The sequence below is a fragment of the Mustela putorius genome, unplaced genomic scaffold, assembly GCF_011764305.1.
Source record: "Mustela putorius furo isolate JIRA1106 unplaced genomic scaffold, ASM1176430v1.1 tig00000228_pilon_pilon_pilon, whole genome shotgun sequence".
In the NCBI taxonomy this organism is placed as follows: Eukaryota; Metazoa; Chordata; class Mammalia; order Carnivora; family Mustelidae; genus Mustela; species Mustela putorius.
Window position 1 is genome coordinate 12,924,087 of NW_025421322.1, and position 17,821 is coordinate 12,941,907.

The window sequence follows — 17,821 nt, forward strand, 5'->3', positions numbered from 1 at the left end:
AGAGCCCCACATCAGCTCTCTGCTCAGCAGGGAGCCTGCTTCCCCTCCTCTCTCTGTCTGCTGCTTTGCCTACTGGTGATCTCTTTTTCTCTCTGTCAAATAAATAAATAAAGTCTTTAAAATATATGTAGTCTAGCAATCATAATCGAAGTATATCTCTTTGTATATACATAAACAAGTCTATATAATATTAGGTACTAATCTGCAATTGGTGATGGCCTAAGAAATTGAGATGAGGGACTGAACTTTAAGCATTTAGATTATTTAATAATAATCATACAATACTTTTATAAACTTTAAAGACCCATGTAAACAAGGTGGGAGAGACTTCCAACACAGGGATTTTGTATGTCCTACACAACAGACTGTTGGCATGCTCAGTGGGGCAATATTAGTATACTGTGAGCCAGGCGCAAGGTTGAAATCTATCATTTGACAAAATATGGAATAACAAAATGGAATTCTAATTTTATCCCTCCAGGTATAACTTGTCCTTTTGAAATGTTAATGAATTAATAATAATAACATAACAAACCCAGAGAATGGAAAAACAGACCTTCTTCCAATACTAGTTACATACGTTCCTTGTTCCCATTTTGAATCCTTTTTGAAATGAAAGATTCAGTGAGTCAAAAAACTTTGGATACTCTCTTACCAAATCCTCAACTGCAATGCTCTCTGGAAACGGGAAGGATACGAACTATAAATATTCATGTGTTTTGCCTTTTCTCCGCAGTAAGGTGAATCCAGCTGATTGTGTAGACATGGTTTGTGATGCCAAGAGGAAATCTTTTCTTAGAGATATGGACGGTTCCTTTCTGGGAAATTCTGGTTCAGTGATACCTCAAGCAGAATATGAATGGAACGGAAATAGTCAATTTGGAATTGGAGATTACAGGATTCCTAAGGTGATGCTCACATTCCCAAACGGCAGTAGGATGCCTGTCACTGAGAAAGCACCGTACAAAGGTTTGTTGGATATTCTTCTGTTAGTACTCAAGTTTGTGAAACAAAACATATCTTTTATTTTTAGTAATTGGCATAATCAACCAATAACATATTTTCTACTTACTAATCTTACATAAAAGAAGAAGTATATGGATGTTTTTGGAGAGATTGCTTTTCCTCACTAAAACATATATACCTATTTTTAGGAATTATTCGAGATTCAACCTGTAAATACATTCCACAATGGCAGAGCTATCAGTGCTTTGGGATGGAATATGCAATGATGGTTATTGAAAGCCTGGATTCTGACACAGAAACTCGAAGACTCTCACCAGTGGCTATAGTGAGCAATGGTTATGTTGATCTCATTAATGGTACGTGTTCAGTTTAAACAAACTAGTAGTTACTCAAAGCAGTCACTATTTATTACATGCGTGGAGACATCTCACAAATTATTTATCACATTAAACTAACGAACATCAGGACTGCTTTCCTTCTGCTTGTAAGAAAAGATCTACATGCAGGAGAGCTGTTTGATGCTTCAGTGGACTTCCCTATGAGTAAACCAGGATAGTTATTCAAAATTAACCATTAGAAGAAGAGGAGAGTTATTCCTTGACTGATCTTCATACTTATATTAATAAGGTGGCATAAATATTTTAAGGAAAAATTGACCCAAGTGTCTCCAAAAAGACAATTTGCCTTACATAAATTAAAACACAGATAATGTGTTATTTGGAATACTTGAGAAGTTATTTTCAGCCTACTCGGTTTTTATTTTCATGACTCCTTCTAAGACTTAATCTTGAATCAGTGTGTTTTGGGGCTTGTTTGTTTTCATTCCTGGTTCCTTTGACAGTCAGGAACTTATTGGCAAGCTCCAGAGTCTAGGCTCCTTACATTCTGGTCATGGGTGAGTCTAGCAGAGAGGGAAGACAGTGGTCTCCATAAGAATTCAGATCAACTTAGGAGCCCAGGACTTTCTGAATCAATAAGATGAACTTCTAGGACTGCAGAAAATAGAGGGAAGGAACTCATTGTATTACCCAGAAATAGTATGGGGGGTTTATAGATTAGTCGCTAAGAGGGCTTAAGAGTCTTTCCAGGGCTGAAGGGGCATGTAACCTGGATGAAAAAGATTTCTGTGCCCTGGCAGTGTCAAAACATTGACTTAAATATCCTGAGATTCAACAAAATAGCCAGTATCCCACAAAAATATTTGTTTTTTAAAAAGTGTGTTAGCAAGGAAATTAAAGAACACTCAAAGAAATGGTGATATACCAAAAAAAAAAAAAAGTTTTCAAGAGAATAGAATGAACTAAATGAGGGATGTCCCAAAGTTACATGATTTCAAGTCTCTCCTCACTTCTGTTGCCTGCAACATGCAATTTGCCTGGTTTCTCTGACCCATAATCAACCCAATTTTAAGGGCTGCCTCTCAAATCTTACAAAGCAGAGAGCTTGTGGGAAGAACTTTAGAGCAGTCAGTGTGAATAATGGAGATATTTTCAAATTGCTCTGTTTTATATGCTAGAGAAAGATTTTAGTCTATTTATTTTTATACTTTTCTTTTTTGAAAAGAATACAAGCTTTCGATTTACAATAGTGACATGACATTTCTCTTAAAAATAAATTTAAATTTTTAAAAGTGACTGTCAGTTTAAAGAAAAGTCTTAAGTAAATGATGACAGTATTGCAAAAATTATGAAGATGTTGAAAGAATCACTGAGGCATAAGATGCAACCACATTAGATTGGGGGAAAAAATCCCAAGATAAAAGTTATTGAATATCACTAAAGTTTCCTTTAATATTTAAAACTCAATTTCATTTATTTTTTAAAAAATGGCTTTGCTACTCTGAATTTTTCATTTTATACATAGAAATTTCTTTCTGTTTTCAAAACTCACAGAGAAGCTTTATTTAAATGCAGAATTTACATTCTGGATGCTAAGAGAAAGTTGGTATTCTACACAAGCTTCAGAAGTTTATATTGATTTAAAATTTGATTGAAGTTCAGTTATAAATATTGATAAGAATTCCAAGTAAGCTAGGAGATTGAGCAAAGCTAATGAATAAATACATCAAGAAAGTTTAATACTCCATATCTCACTCAATGTTTTATAATCCCAGCCACATGAAAACTGAAGTGAAGTAGAAAAGTTTGCTACAAGTCATGCTATGCCTGTTCTGGAAATGTCTGGATTCAGGTAGAAAAGCAGCCACTGTGTTTGGTTTTTTAGAGGTTTTACTGGAGTGTTATTTCTCTGATTACATCAGTTCATTCATGATGCTGACCCTCCAATGGTGCCTATGATCACAGTCTTTAATAAAAATGTATTAAAATAACAATGGAGGAAGATTATAAACTTCATAAAAAACAAACTTAAGAGTTTGTCGAATTTGCAGATTAACTGATGAAGAAATGGGTATGTGAAAGAATTAACAAATCCATGGTTTAGCCATACAAATGTCTATATTTCCAAGTACAGGCTCTGTTTTTAATAAATTAACTCTGTAACTTTACATTTAAAATTAAACAGTCTGAGAAAATTGGCTTTTGATAGGTAGACTAAACTAAACTAAACTCGCATTTGATAGGTAGCATTTTCTTTCTTACCATGTGGCCAGGACTTAAATATGATTGTTGAAGCAGAGAATCATATAAAACCTACTGTTTCCTTCAAGGACCCTTCCTGTGCAAACTTAACACATTTGACCCTACAAGTAAACAAGTAAGGGTAGTAGGAAGGAGTTGCATCTTGCCTTCTTTTTAAGCTAAGGATAGATGGGTGGATGGATAATGGATGTAAATGCTGAACTTGACCCTGCAATTTATTTTTAATACAATGACTCTTCAGGGTTTGTGCTAAATAATATTCATGATATAGAATGTGAACTTTCATTTATGTGGCTTTAGGCCCACAGGATCATGGCTGGTGTGCTGGATACACATGCCAGAGAAGACTGTCCCTGTTTCACAGCATTGTGGCTCTGAACAAATCTTATGAAATTTACTTCACTGGTACCAGTCCTCAGAACCTTCGGCTGATGTTGCTTAATGTTGACCATAGAAAGGTAACACAAGATAGAAATGACTTCTTGAGGTATCGGTGTTGTTTATTGACATCTATTTCTAAATGCTAAGGATTTATCTCCTCCCCTCTGCACTTGAACATCATCACAAGGATCATCAGGATACAACTAAAAATAAGCTTAATTCGGAAAGTTTTCATCAGCCCGAGAACATCGATGCATACGGCACATCTGTCCCCCACCATTACAGTGAGGCTTATGACTTACGTGATTGGCAGCAAAGTTGAACTTTTATGTAAAAGTAATGCATATCCAGGACTGGTGACTGGAATTATATATTTATTTTCCATGCTGCTATTTATATATTTCAGGAACACACCTTTGGAATTTACTTCAGCAATCACAGCACATTATTTTAAGTTTCTTCAACAATATCAGATCCTTGCTATGAACTGCATTCAACTGGGACAGTTAAGTTTATATACACTGTGCCAGTGGGAAGAGAGTATGAGGTGACACAATACTCTCATAACTGAGATTTTTTCCCCCCAAGAATATGAGACTCAAAAGTTCCAGAGTATTAGGAATGTGAAGAAAGGGTGTGGAGAAGATAAAGCAGAAAGAATAGAAGCAAAAAGAGACACACCGGCTCCTTCTCAGAGGATAGCAATCTCATCTTTTCAGTTTCTGGAGATAAAACCTTGGCCCTGTTCTTGATTTCTGCCTCTGGGTCATATCCCTCACCGAGTCCATCTGCAAATCCTGTTGCGTGTCCCTTTGAAATATCCAGAACCTGACACTTCTTACCACCATCATGGCTATCCCCCACTTTGAGCCAACGTTATTTCTTCCCTGGATTAAGGCAGTTGGCTCCCAATACCTCCCACTGCTCTGCTTCTGCCTGCTCTATTGTCTGTTCTCACCTCAGCAGCCACAGAGAGACCTTCAAATTATAAGTCACACCAGGTCGCTCCTTGCCCCAAATGCTGCAATAATTTCCCCACTGGGCTTTGTGCAGAGTCAGAATCCCCACATCCTTAGCTCGCTGACTTCAACTCTTCCAGGCACACTGAGCTCCCTGCTGTTCCAAACCACCTCACACCTGTTACCACCTGGGCCTATCTTCCAGATGTTGAGTCTGTCTGGAACGTTCTGCCCTAGGTGCCTAACTCCTCCTCCCCGGGGCATTCCCTCCCCCAACCACATTCCTCCAACAGGCCCAGCTTGTTCACCCCACCGCAATTGGCTCTCCCAACTCTTTATACTCTGCTCTACCTTTCTTTTTTCCATGGCACTTAACCATCTTCTAACATGCTTCATATTTTGCTTATTGTTGCCACTATTTATTTGTCTTTTTCCTTGCACTAGAATATAAGCTCAACAAGAGCAAGGGCTTACGACAGCTCCTAGAATAGGGCCTGGTGTAGACAGGCCCTCAAACTTTTTTTTTTTTAATATAATTTTTTATTTTTTATAAACATATATTTTTATCCCCAGGGGTACAGGTCTGTGAATCACCAGGTTTACCCTCAAACTTTTGAACGGAAGATAATTACTTTTAATTTTAAAAATAACTACGAAGTGATATGACTGTTAATGTCCTGAGCCTCTGAAGACAATCTCGAAAGAAGATTCCAAAACTATGTATAGCTTATTAGTTTCCTTTTTAAATCTCTCTGTCCTTGTAAAAGCTAGTCCCCTTACTTTATGATCATACCTGTAACATGAGATGTGAGGAATATAAACATGGAAAATGAACAAAATTGAACCAGAGAATATAGCTATTTTGATTAATTTTTAATCAGTCTTACTACCAAATTTGTCTCAGAGGTAAGCATTTTTTTTTCAATATTAACTAATTTTCTGCAGTTGCATTACAGAGCACTACTAAATTCCCCATTTTCTCCTGAATCTGGAGTTGAAAGCCTGTATTGGAATTTGTTATCTTTTAAAGGAAGTATTTCTTTTAGAGATACTCCTTTAATAATTCTTTCTTACATTATGCTTTTCTACTGAGAATCATCAGTGAAGAGTTAAGTTGTAACATCTGTATGAATGGTTGAATGCAAGGGCATTTACAGATTTTAACTCCGTATTTATCATCGATCCATACAACTTAGTTTGTTTTTTCTTTTTTTAAACATTTTATTTATTTATTTGACAGAGAGAGATCACAAGCAGACGAAGAGAGAGGCAGTCAGAGAGAGAGAGAGAGAGGGAAGCAGGCTCCCTGCTGAACAGAGAGCCTGATGTGGGACTCGATCCCAGGACCCTGAGATCATGACCTGAGCCGAAGGCAGTGGCTTAACCCACTGAGCCACCCAGGTGCCCCATACAACTTAGTTTAACTATTTTACAGAAGGTGTATATAGTTGAAGGACATGTTTAGTGCTAAATTCTAAAAATTCTGTTTCATTGTTCTCTTAAGAAACAAAAATATCATTTATTTTTAACAGGCTGTGGTGGTAGGAATTTTTTTCCCCACACTTCAGCGTTTGGATGTCTATGTGAACAATGCATTGGTTTGCCCCAAAAATACAGTATGGAACCCTCAACAGAAGTACTGTGAACTTAATAGACATCTATACACAGGTATTTCCTCAGAAAAGTAGAGTACACATTACATTTGTACTTAATTATGTATGAAATTATTTGCAATGTTTCATTATTATTATTATTATTAGTTCCTTAGGTATTGATGAACACAAGAGAAGATAGTGTTAGCCACAGTCCACCAAATTCTAAGGTGTGTTCATTTATGACAGTGTCCTGAAAGATTATTCCTGATGGAACTCTTATGTACCTGCGTACATGCTGATATAAGCTTTTGTGTGTTGTGCACATTCCTCTCCCCACTGAGGACATTTATGTTCTACATGCAGTTCAGCTATTTCTATACACAGAAGAGATTTGGCTTAGAATTCTTACCCTGTTTCCACTTTACTTCTGGTCAGAGCCAAAATTAATTAGCGGTTACCCGAAGTATTGCCAAGAAGGCTAGTATAACATCAGCTGAACATAATGAAGTCATATAAAAAACTCTGGATTTAAATAACATATATGGGAAAGGCTAAACTTATTCACTTACCAATACTTGCAAGACCAGGATTTATATCTGTTCATGGAAGTCCTTTTCTTAAACAGGTACTAATAAGGCCAGTACCTTCCATTCTACATGTGCTTTCATCATTTATAGAAGTGCCCCGTAATCTAGGTTAACAATGATATAAATGTGAGCTGCAGATCATAACATCAGCTAGACACGAGAGTCGGAATGGATAACCCATGTTCATTACTGTCTGTGGAGCCAGTCCTATTCCTACTAATCATCTGACTAGCTAGTGCTTCCAGAAACGTTACTATGTGCCAGGCACTGTTCTAAGTGCCTTGTAGATAATAACTCATTGTTACCATATTCTAATAATAGTCCTAGGAGCAAGGCACAGATGAGTAAACTGAGACAAAAGGAGGTGAATCTATTTGCTACAGTCTCTGCCTTAGCTCTGAGAGCCGCCATAACAAAATACCAGGAAGTGGGTGGCTTAAAAGCAGAAATTTATTTTGTCACAATCCTGGAGGCTAGAAGTGTGAGGTCAGGGTGCTAGTAGGGTCAGGTTCTGGTGAAAGTTCTCTTCCTCCTGGCTTGCAGATGGCTGCCTTCTCACTGTGTCATCCCAGGGCAGACAGAGCAATGGCAGGCTCTTGGCATCTCCTTTTATGAGAGCACTAATCCTTCGTGAAGTTCCCACCCTCATCGAAGGCTAATGACTTATCAAAGGCCCCATCTCCGAATACTCTAACATGGGGTGTTAGGGCTCTAATATGTGAATCTGGCGGGGGGGTGCACAATTCAGTCCACGGTAATTTAAAGATGGTGAGGGCAGAACAGGGACTTGAACCCATAGTCTGGCTCTAGAAGCCATGCACTTGACCATTATGTCATACTGCCTCCTTATAGGTTAAGAGAGTCCCATGTTATCATGTTTTATATACAAATAACTACCCATATTTACAGCTTAATTTTCATCTACTTTAATTCTTTTTAAAAATATCCCTTTTGGTACCAAATACTCTATCATTCAATCGGGGAAATAGAAACTATCTCAACAAACAGTATTTGAGATAGGGAATTGGAAAAAAAAATTAAGATAGGGAATTGGTTACACAAGTGTTGAAGGGCTGAAAAACACTACTACTACCACCTTCTTATCATCACTTTTTCTGATGCAGCATTGCTTTTAAATGAACATTTTGCTTTGGCACTTAGACTGCAAAATTGCTTCCCTGTATTATGAATCTATATATATTATTTTAGATTATCCAAAATGTTTTATTATGTGTGTCTCTGCTTCCTTCCATTACTGTGAAGGCATGAGGAAGTTACCCAGGATAAATGGTGCGTGCTCCATTTATGTGGGCACAAACCACTCTAAATGTGGTTTGACAGCATCTTTGATTCGTAATATAAAACCACAGTCTTCAGATTCACAGAATGTTTAAACCAAATTGCTTCTAGAACTTATACTTGTAGATATGAAAGAAATACTTGGTAATAATGAAATGCCTTCTTATTACCAACTGCGATGAATGTCTATTACATGCATAAAAAATTTCTTCTTCTTCCTAAAATTTTATTTTTCTTAGTAAGCCTCACTGTGAAATGTGGTAGGAAGCCACGTGTCCCATTCCAGTACTGTTCTATGATTTAGCCTTTGTCTGGGCTCAGTATGTGTTAGTGGATTTATTAGCTCTTAGACATTTTTGATACTCTGCCATAAACATATATATATTCATTCATTTTATATCTATGTAAAAAATCTCGGTCACTTTTACAAAACTCAGTTCCCTAGTAGAATTTTTTTTCCATTAACTAAAGTTTTTCAGGCTGAAATGTAAACCTGTTTCATTGGTATAAAACCCCTCTGAAATATTTTAGTATATACTTCATTTGTATTACTTCTTTTTGTCCTTGGTAAGAATAGAAGCACTGAATTGTAAATGCTCTTTAAGAGTTGATGTATAGCTCTGCATAAAGTAGATGGCTATTAAAGTTAAATTTACATTTTTAAATTACCAAATGCCTTTGGTAAAGGCTTTAAAATTCTGAACATGTAAACAGTGCTACCAATATAATATAGGATCTGGGTTCATAATTGGATTTTATTTCTCAATTATACTGTATCTATAGCTAATTGTTTTTAAAATAAAGGTAATGTGTAATGATGATTGATGGTATTATTTAAGTGGTTGCCTTTAATTTTGCATTCAGTTTTATAAGTGTTTTTTTTTAATATGCATACTTTCGTATGGAAGAATAGTGTTGAATTTTTTTAGAATTTCCTACATTTAAACAAATATTAAATACTACATGGTAATTGTGGTAACATAGATATTTTTAACTGTGCTGTTTTGGCTTTTTTTCCTCCATAGAGCAATTTCTTCCTAACCTGAATTCCACTGTCCTTGGTGAAAACTACTTTGATAGAACCTACCAGATGCTTTACCTTTTGGTTAAAGGAACTATACCTGTTGAAATCCACACCACCGCCGTCATATTTGTTTCTTTCCAATTACCTGCTGTAACAGAAGATGACTTCTATAACTCTCATAATCTGGTTAGAAATCTTGCCTTGTTCCTAAAGATACCAAGTGACAAAATCCGTGTCAGCAAATTAATGCGAGGGGAGAGTCTGCGGAAGAAAAGATCCACGGGACTCACGGTGGAATTGGAGATTGGTGATCCTCCTCCTCCATTCTTAAGCAATGATACTGCAGGTATGAAGAGGAGACATTTGAGTTGGAAGAATGCAATACTAGATCCACATTCACAAATAACCCTTTCAGGGCCTAGTAAACCTGGCCTCAGGAAGCCCCACCAACCCCACATCCTGAGCCCTGTAGGGGCCTAGAGACTCTTTTCCCTACTCTACTCCTGTAATCCCAAAATATTTTGGAATTATGAAGGAACTTTAGCCTCCATTTTGTTGTTATAGCAATTAATGAATTCAACAAAAGGATTTGAGCTACTTTAGAAGATTTGAGAGGTGACCTAAGTAATTGACCTTACAGCTGTGAGATTAAGCATAAAAAGAGTCAGTCAACGAAAAGAGGAAGGTTAAGAATGCTCAAGTCTAAGGAGCTGGTAAAAGTGGTGCATTAGAGGAACTGGAGAAGGTCTGACTGGTCTGTGGTGGCAGGAACCAGGAAGGCCAAGGTGGTGGAGGTGACGTTGAGAGGTAGGCAGGTGCTAGATCATGGGAAACCAAAAGAAGCTCTTTTCTCTCAAAGCTAAAACTATTGTGGATATTTTCCCAAGAAATGCGTAGACATTTGGAGATTCTGAGCTGTAATAAAGTCACCAGTATACCCTAACAAATGCAGATGTGCAAGAATATGTTCTATCTTTAATTCCTATGACTGATCCAGTCACCAGCTGTCGCATTTTCCTCTGTCCCTCACTCTCTACGTCCCCGTTTTTTAGGTAAAAACAAGCTCACTGGTCCGAACAAAGGTATCTTTTCTGCTTTAAATTATTTCCTTGGAATGACTCAGTTTGGGCATTTGGATAAATATTTAACCCTTCAGATTTTTTCTTTTCCATCTGCTTAAGTTGGTATCAGAATACCAAAGGGGCTTTTCAGTCTTCAGACCCCTATGTTGCCTCTTGTTTTCATAGTCTCTGTTACCGGGTAGGTGGTCTTCTCTGCTCTGCACTTCACTCAAGCTTGTCTTGAGGTGAACTGGATTTTCCTGGCCTTTTGGCATCCGTCCCAAGCATGCATTCCCAACTGAGCCATTGTCTTTGGTAGTCCAGCACAAGTCTCAACTAGGCACACCCATCTCCAAAAAATGAGACTTAGATCCCTGTCAGAAGAAGATTACCATCCAGCTAACAAAGTGTAAGCTTCAAGGCCTTATGCTTGTACAAGTCATAGGACAGACCTGGGAGAAGGGACCATTTAATAATGTGACCCAATCATTGTTACTATCAAAATTGCAGCTGTAGGACTTCTCCTCATTCTTTTTCTTAAAGAGAGCCTCCAAACTGCATAACTTTCAGATTCAGAAAATCTGGATTCGCCTTATCTCTGTCCAGCATCTTTTTCCTTATCTCCCAGGGCTCTCTTACATGTCAATCTAGTACTGAGTGAAGTTCTCACCTCCTGCCTTTAGGGGTCATTACTCATGACCCCAGGAGGTTTGCTTCCAAAGATTGACCCAGTGCACCTGTCACATACTGTTCTGGAATTCTACCAGCTAGATACCTTCCCTTATGGAGGTAGGCCTGTGGAAAGGCTTTCTGGACTAGACTTGTTGAAGGAAACAGGAAGTACAGTCACTCAGATGGCCAAAGAAACGGACTTATTTCCTACATGTGATCTATATGTGATCTAAATTTCTTCACACACAACCTCTTCCATCCCTTTATCCCCTTTAAGCAGTTTTATTTTGTTAGATTTATCCCAACAGGTATAAGACAGTCTAAGAACATGGAGATGGGGGCAGTCAGAAGGATAGGCTAATGGCGTATTTTTCAGACATATCCTGGGTTATAGTTTCATGTCTCAATGAAAGTCCTACAACCTGGCACAGAGGGATTTCACAGCAAAATATTGGGCAGTGGCGAGGAAGGTGTGCAGGTGGGAATACTGTGGGCTCTCCACAGCCTTTGTGTGTGTCAGGATACCCAGGTGTTCCCAGCTGTTGTAGAAAGGGGTGCCTGAAGTACTGAGGAGATCGCTGGATAAACAGAGATTGATCGGGAGTAAAAGCTCTTCAGGTTAAGGACTTGGGTTTGTTAAGGTGGCAGTCAGCAGAACTGGATGCCTTCACATGTCAAGTGGTCGGAGAAAATCTGTTAACAGCACAGGCAGGTCAAACATGCCATGTTGCGCCAAAACCCAGTGAGGGCAAGTGGTAGCTGCAGTCCGTGGCTATGAGGCCCCTTTGTACCTGTGACTGGTCACATGAGCCCTCATACCTGGGAAGCCATTTGGAGAAGAATAGAAGGAAGGAGTGGGGCAGAGAAGAATAAGTCTGAAAGACTAATCATTTATCCAGAGAGTCTGAGTCAACCAAGGGGGACGTGTTGAACTGACAGGATTGAAATTCCCTGAGACCATGATTTTCAAAGTGTTATGTGAGATCAACGGCCTCCTCCTTCCTGAGCACCCTGAGCTGCATGGTTTAACCTTAATGGAGGAGACGCAATGCTCAGAATCCTCAAGGCAGGACTCTGGATATAGAAGGTGCTGGATAACTAGGCAGGAACTGTTGTCAAGTTCAGTACAGTACACTGAAAAGATCCTGGAGACAGTCGTTTTTTAAAAGATCACTCAGACTACAATGTATAGAATGGAGAGGAAGAAGGACAGAATGGTTGTAAGAAAACTAGTTTTAAAGCTGTTGTAGTAAATGATGGCTTTGACTAGGATTTAGGCAATGAGGACAGAGAGCTCTAGAAGCTAGTAACTGATTATATGTTGCGGAGGAGAGATGAAACAGAAGGGATCAGGCAAAAGTACCACGATCTGACAAATAAGTATGATGAATAGAGGTGCTACTTCCTAGGTACAGAGCATGGTGGGGCCAGTAAGTGTTAAGAGGGCCTGCCAGGCTAGACAAAGACAAAAGAAACTGCCTGTTGTGTTAAAATTAACTTTGAAAATCATCAACGTCTAGAGCAAGCAACAGTTTGTGTGTAATGTAGTGTTAACTTCAGAACTTACTAATATACCTCGTGTAAATGCGATGATGCTAATTATCCTTACACTCCAAAATTAAAACTCTCTTTTTAGGAAATGGTACATGGTGATAGACTTGCATGATGGTGCTTCACTCCTCAATAAAGGATGGCGTGGGAATGGATTAAATTAAGAGCCGTATATTTTTCCACTATGGTTTATTTCACTTTTCTTGTATCTATTTTATCTACCTTTGGTTTTTCTTTAATTGCAGCTTAGAGTTCTCCATTTTCCTAAGCTCATTCATAGGATTTTGTCATATTGATCTCATGGATGGTGAAAAAGCTACAGAATTCCAGAATGTGGGTGGAGCCATGAAAAAAAGAAAAGAAAAGAAAAACTCTCACAATCTTATATTCTTATAAGCCATATGTCATGTTACTATTTCCCCATAGGTGGGATGCAGATGCAGTTATCTGAACTCCAGAAAATCGCTGGGTCTCTTGGAAAAGCTGTAATTTCAGGAAAAACTAGTAGTATCCTTGGATTTAATATCTCTTCCATGTCTATTACCAATCCTATCCCCAGCCCAAGTGATTCTGCCTGGACTAAGGTAAGAAAAAGCAACCAGAAAAATGCATCTTAGCTGTTTAAAACATTGCTGCTTCTGTCTTCTTTTAACTCTTTATAGTTCAATACAATAATTTAAAGGGCATGTCTTCCTAATTAATGCTGGCTCTTCTTTTTATAGGTATAACTAAGATGATAAAATAGTTGAGAAAGGAGCCTATCTCTAAAAAGATAACTTATTTGTATAAAATGCGCTTTGCTTTGAGTATTTATAAGAATGCTTCATGAATTTGATCAGAGGGAATATTGCAATAAAACTAACTTCATGTATTGAGTGTATATTTACACTTATTATTTCATATTACACTTAGCCTCACTAAGATGAATGTGCTCCTCACTGTAATTTATCACATGAAAACCACGTCATCACTCATGACCATTTATTTACAGGTGACCGCCCAACCCGTCGAAAGGTTTGCATTTCCCGTTCATCATGTGGCCTTTGTGTCCTCGCTGTCTGTGATCGCTCAGCCCGTGCCAGCTCAACCAGGACAGCCGTTTTCTCAGCAGCCTTCAGTGAAGGCAGTAGATTCTGATGTGAGTTCTAACTGAAAACTTACGCCGAGTGAGGAAATTAAGCTACACATTTTGGAGAGTGAGCCAACTTCAGTAATCATGGTCCACTGACAACTGAGGATGATACTGCCTCTTAAAAGCTGGACTAGGGGCGCCTGGGTGGCTCAGTGGGTTAAAGCCTCTGCCTTCGGCTCAGGTCATGATCCCAGGGTCCTGGGATTGAGCCCCACATTGGGCTCTCTGCTCCGTGGGGAACCTGCTTCCTCCCTGCCTATTTGTGCTCTCTGTCAAATAAATAAATAAATAAATAAATCTTTAAAAGCTGGACTAACACCCGTGGCTATACTCTTTCCCTGTTTTGAAAACATTCCTTTTCAATGAACTGGCTCCAGTGCCCACCTGTACTTGTGAACTCCTCGTGCCGGGAAAGAAGCTACTGCGGATTTTAAATTTGCTGCGAGGCGTTGTTTAAAAATGAAGTTTCACGCATCTTGAGAAAACAAAGATGGGAACAGGACACTGAAATTCTGTACTATTCTTTTCTTTAGGGTAATTGTGTATCTGTTGGGATTACTTCACTGACTTTGAAGGCCGTACTAAAGGACTCCAATAATAACCAAATCAGTGGTCTGAGTGGAAATACGACAATTCCGTTTAGCAGCTGTTGGGCCAACTACACAGACCTTACTCTGCTTAGAACAGGTGAGTGTACTATTTTGGATCTTCACATATATATCCATAAATAGGAAAAATTATAATTGACCAAAGCATTCTATAATACTCTGGTTAATAAATTAGATAAATTGGAACACTATAGGGGTGCACTTGAGTGGTACAGTTGGTTAAGCCTCTGACTCTTGGTTTTGGCTTGGGTCATGATCTTATGGTCATGAGCTCGAGCCCTGTGTTGGGCTCTGTGCTCAGCAGGGAGTCTGCTTGAGACTCTCTCCCCCTCTCCATTCTTCCCTTCACATTCATGCTCTCTCTCTCTATTCCTCTAAAATGAATAAGTAAATCTTTAAAAAAAAAATCTCTAAAAAAATTGGAACACAGATAACATCTAGCTTATAAAAATATATTTTAGATGCAAAACAAAATAGAATTAAAACAAGAAATTAAGGAAATTAAACATAATCTGAGGCTATGCATCAAAATTACATCATGATTCATATTTTTCATTCATTTGTGTACCTTTGTAAATTTTCACTAAATATGCATTACATTTATAATGAAAACAGTTAATATATAGATTTTCAAATTAAAGAAAAGGGAGGTTAAGATAGGCTCACATAACTCTAATGCCCCATGCAAGGGTTCAGAGTTGGACTGAAAAGTGGGTTCTAGTCTTTCTGAAAGACAGTGCAAAAGAGAAACATAAGTATTATCATGATTCCACAGTGCCCATCAGGTAAGCAAAGCAGTTGTTGTGGACACTTCCAACCTGCTCTGAGATCTGAACAGATCCGAACAGATCTCATAAAATATACTCAATGAATCTGGACGAAGTGACATCTTCAACAACAGTAAATAGTCATAACTTCCACTGTGATGTTTCTTACATTGTCTTCATACAGGTTGATGGCCTAACTTCAATTGGTAAAAGCCTTTCTACTGAGCCCAAAATAGATAGGTTGTAACGAGTACCTATCGGTGATAGATTATAGAGTTTCTAAAAGAAAAATGGATACACTGCTTGTACCTGAGACAGGCTTCCATTAATCTTTTACCATTAATCTGAACCCATTTAAGACCTTTATTCGACCTAACTTCTGAAAAGTTATATTGGTTCTCCCCACTTCTTACCACCATTCTCTCACACATATATACATACAAAAGTCAAAATAAAAGTAAGAAGAGTAAAAGAAGTAAAAGGAATTCCAACAATAGTCTGATTTTTTTCATATTAACAAATTATCAAATGCTAAAATCATTCCCCTAAATATTTTTTTCCTTATTTTTTGTTTTTTCTTGCTTTGATGGTGCCCTAAACTGCACAAGTTTGGTCTTCCTGCTAGGCAGCAGTATCTCAAGCTAGTGTTTTATGGGACGCAAATGGCAATGCGTCCAACGTTGTGTTCCCGGACAAGTACTTAGAGTGATCTATGCACTTGCTGGTTAAGGGCAGTGCCAGTTTCATTAAGAGTCAGCCTAAATGAGGCTTTCCAGGAAATGAGGCTCTTAACAAGAACTCTAGGTGAGAAGAAAGTTGCCCACTTCTCCATGCAGGTGGACCCAAAATGTATCCAATGGCAAAGACCCAATCCGGAGACCATGTTCTGCAAACTACCACTTCCAAATAGCAATGTTACAAAATAAACAAGATCACTGGAGTGCTGAGGCAATAGTAATGGGCTTTGGTGTATTATTATGATAACAAAACATCATCTTCCTTTTATAGAGTAAATTTTCCTTCATAGTTCAAAGTTCCCTTAGAGTATCTATCTGACCTGCTATGGCGAACCGTCATTCCTTCTAATCTCTTGCTTGCTTGCTTGCTTGCTTGCCCATTGTCTTACTTTCTTACTGTCATCAAATGTAGGGTCTCAGTTCTCTGGCTAGGTATAGTCAAGAAGACTAAATATAGTCATCTCTTCATTATCTTTAGATCAGTTAGCCAGCTGTAGTTGAACAACTATAAAATTGTTATAGCAACAAAGCACATGAGAAAAAATTAACAAAGCATCATTTTTGTAACTCTTTCTAGTAGGTAGCCTCCCCCACCCCATTACTGTACGGGAGAAATCCCCTTGCGGATTAGACTGGAGCCTAACAGTATGGTCCCACACCCTCTTCTACTTATAGCTCAATAAAAAGCAAAGCAAGGGCCACCGGATGGATAGAGGAGGTATGGGCTGTAGTTTCTAACACAGAAAATGAGAATGTGAGAACGAGGTAAGAAAAGGGTAGGAGAAGGAGAAAGTAATAAAGAGCTGAGGCTGCCTCTTCCGGCAACCTGGATAAAAATAGTATTACTACTGCATAATCACATTTGGGCCATGTTTACCTAGCATTCTAGATGATCTATAGTGCTTTTGGTACATAACAAACCAGCCCCAAATCTAATGACTCAAACAGCAACCATTTCACTTGCTCACAAAAGTATGGGCCAGGAATTTGGGCAGGGATGGCTTCTGTCTGCTCAATGATGTCTGTGTTTTCAGCTGGATTAGCTTGATTGAAGTTATATCCCCAAAGTTTTGATTCTGGATTTGAGCTATGTTCTTCAGTCCTCCTGCATGGAGTGACATCTCCACAAGGTTCCCTTGGACTTCCTCATAGTACTGCGGGAGAAAAAAAAAAAAACAACCTAAATTCTTTACAAAGGAAAATCATTAAGAAAAAAATACATCTGCTTCAAAAATTCAGGTTTTTTTCCAACTGAAAAAAGGAAATACTTAGATATGCCATTGTCATGAATTGTAATGGTGGCAGAAAATTCTGTAGAATAATGACTATCCATTGTGAAACTTACAGAATATATTGCTATTGTTTGTGAAAGCACACCGTGGTCAAGATTTAATTATATTCTATGAGAAAGAAAGAAAGATTGATTTTTTTTAGGCTAACAGAGAGAGGAATGAAAACCTCAGTGTTGTGACAAGGATTGCAAACTCTATGTGGTAACCACTATTGATGAGACAACAGTCCTAGAAAAAATTATATCAAGGAAAAATATATTAGTTATCTCATGTTTAAAACTGTGGGAAGATTTAACCTATGGATTAAAAAGTATTCAGATGAGTTTTTATGTTTCACACTCAAAAATATCTAATAAGTTTCCTCAAACTTGTCTACCTGAAGTAAGAAGAAAGAAAGGGTCACAATCATGCAACAAAAAAATAGCATCTGACTTAAAGGAAATGTGCAAAGTGGTGAAATCACTGAATCAAAGTGGAAGGCATATGGTGTTTGTTGTACTATTCTTTCAACTATTCTGTGTGAAGAGTTAAAACTTTTGAAAGTTTGAAACTTTGAAACTTTTTAAACTTCAAAATCAAAAGTTTGGTAT

General features: G+C 38.0%; 1 protein-coding gene across 1 annotated transcript in view; it reads left to right on the forward strand.

Moving 5' to 3' along the window:
* PKHD1L1 (PKHD1 like 1) overlaps positions 1 to 17,821 on the forward strand; it is a 156,303-nt gene that overhangs the window by 133,537 nt on the left and 4,945 nt on the right. The window contains exons 69-76 of the mRNA XM_045078054.1: positions 737 to 969; positions 1,155 to 1,322; positions 3,867 to 4,024; positions 6,439 to 6,574; positions 9,413 to 9,757; positions 13,122 to 13,279; positions 13,687 to 13,833; positions 14,361 to 14,514. Coding sequence (XP_044933989.1) covers positions 737 to 969; positions 1,155 to 1,322; positions 3,867 to 4,024; positions 6,439 to 6,574; positions 9,413 to 9,757; positions 13,122 to 13,279; positions 13,687 to 13,833; positions 14,361 to 14,514 — 1,499 coding nt within the window. The remainder of the gene's footprint in view (positions 1 to 736; positions 970 to 1,154; positions 1,323 to 3,866; positions 4,025 to 6,438; positions 6,575 to 9,412; positions 9,758 to 13,121; positions 13,280 to 13,686; positions 13,834 to 14,360; positions 14,515 to 17,821) is intronic.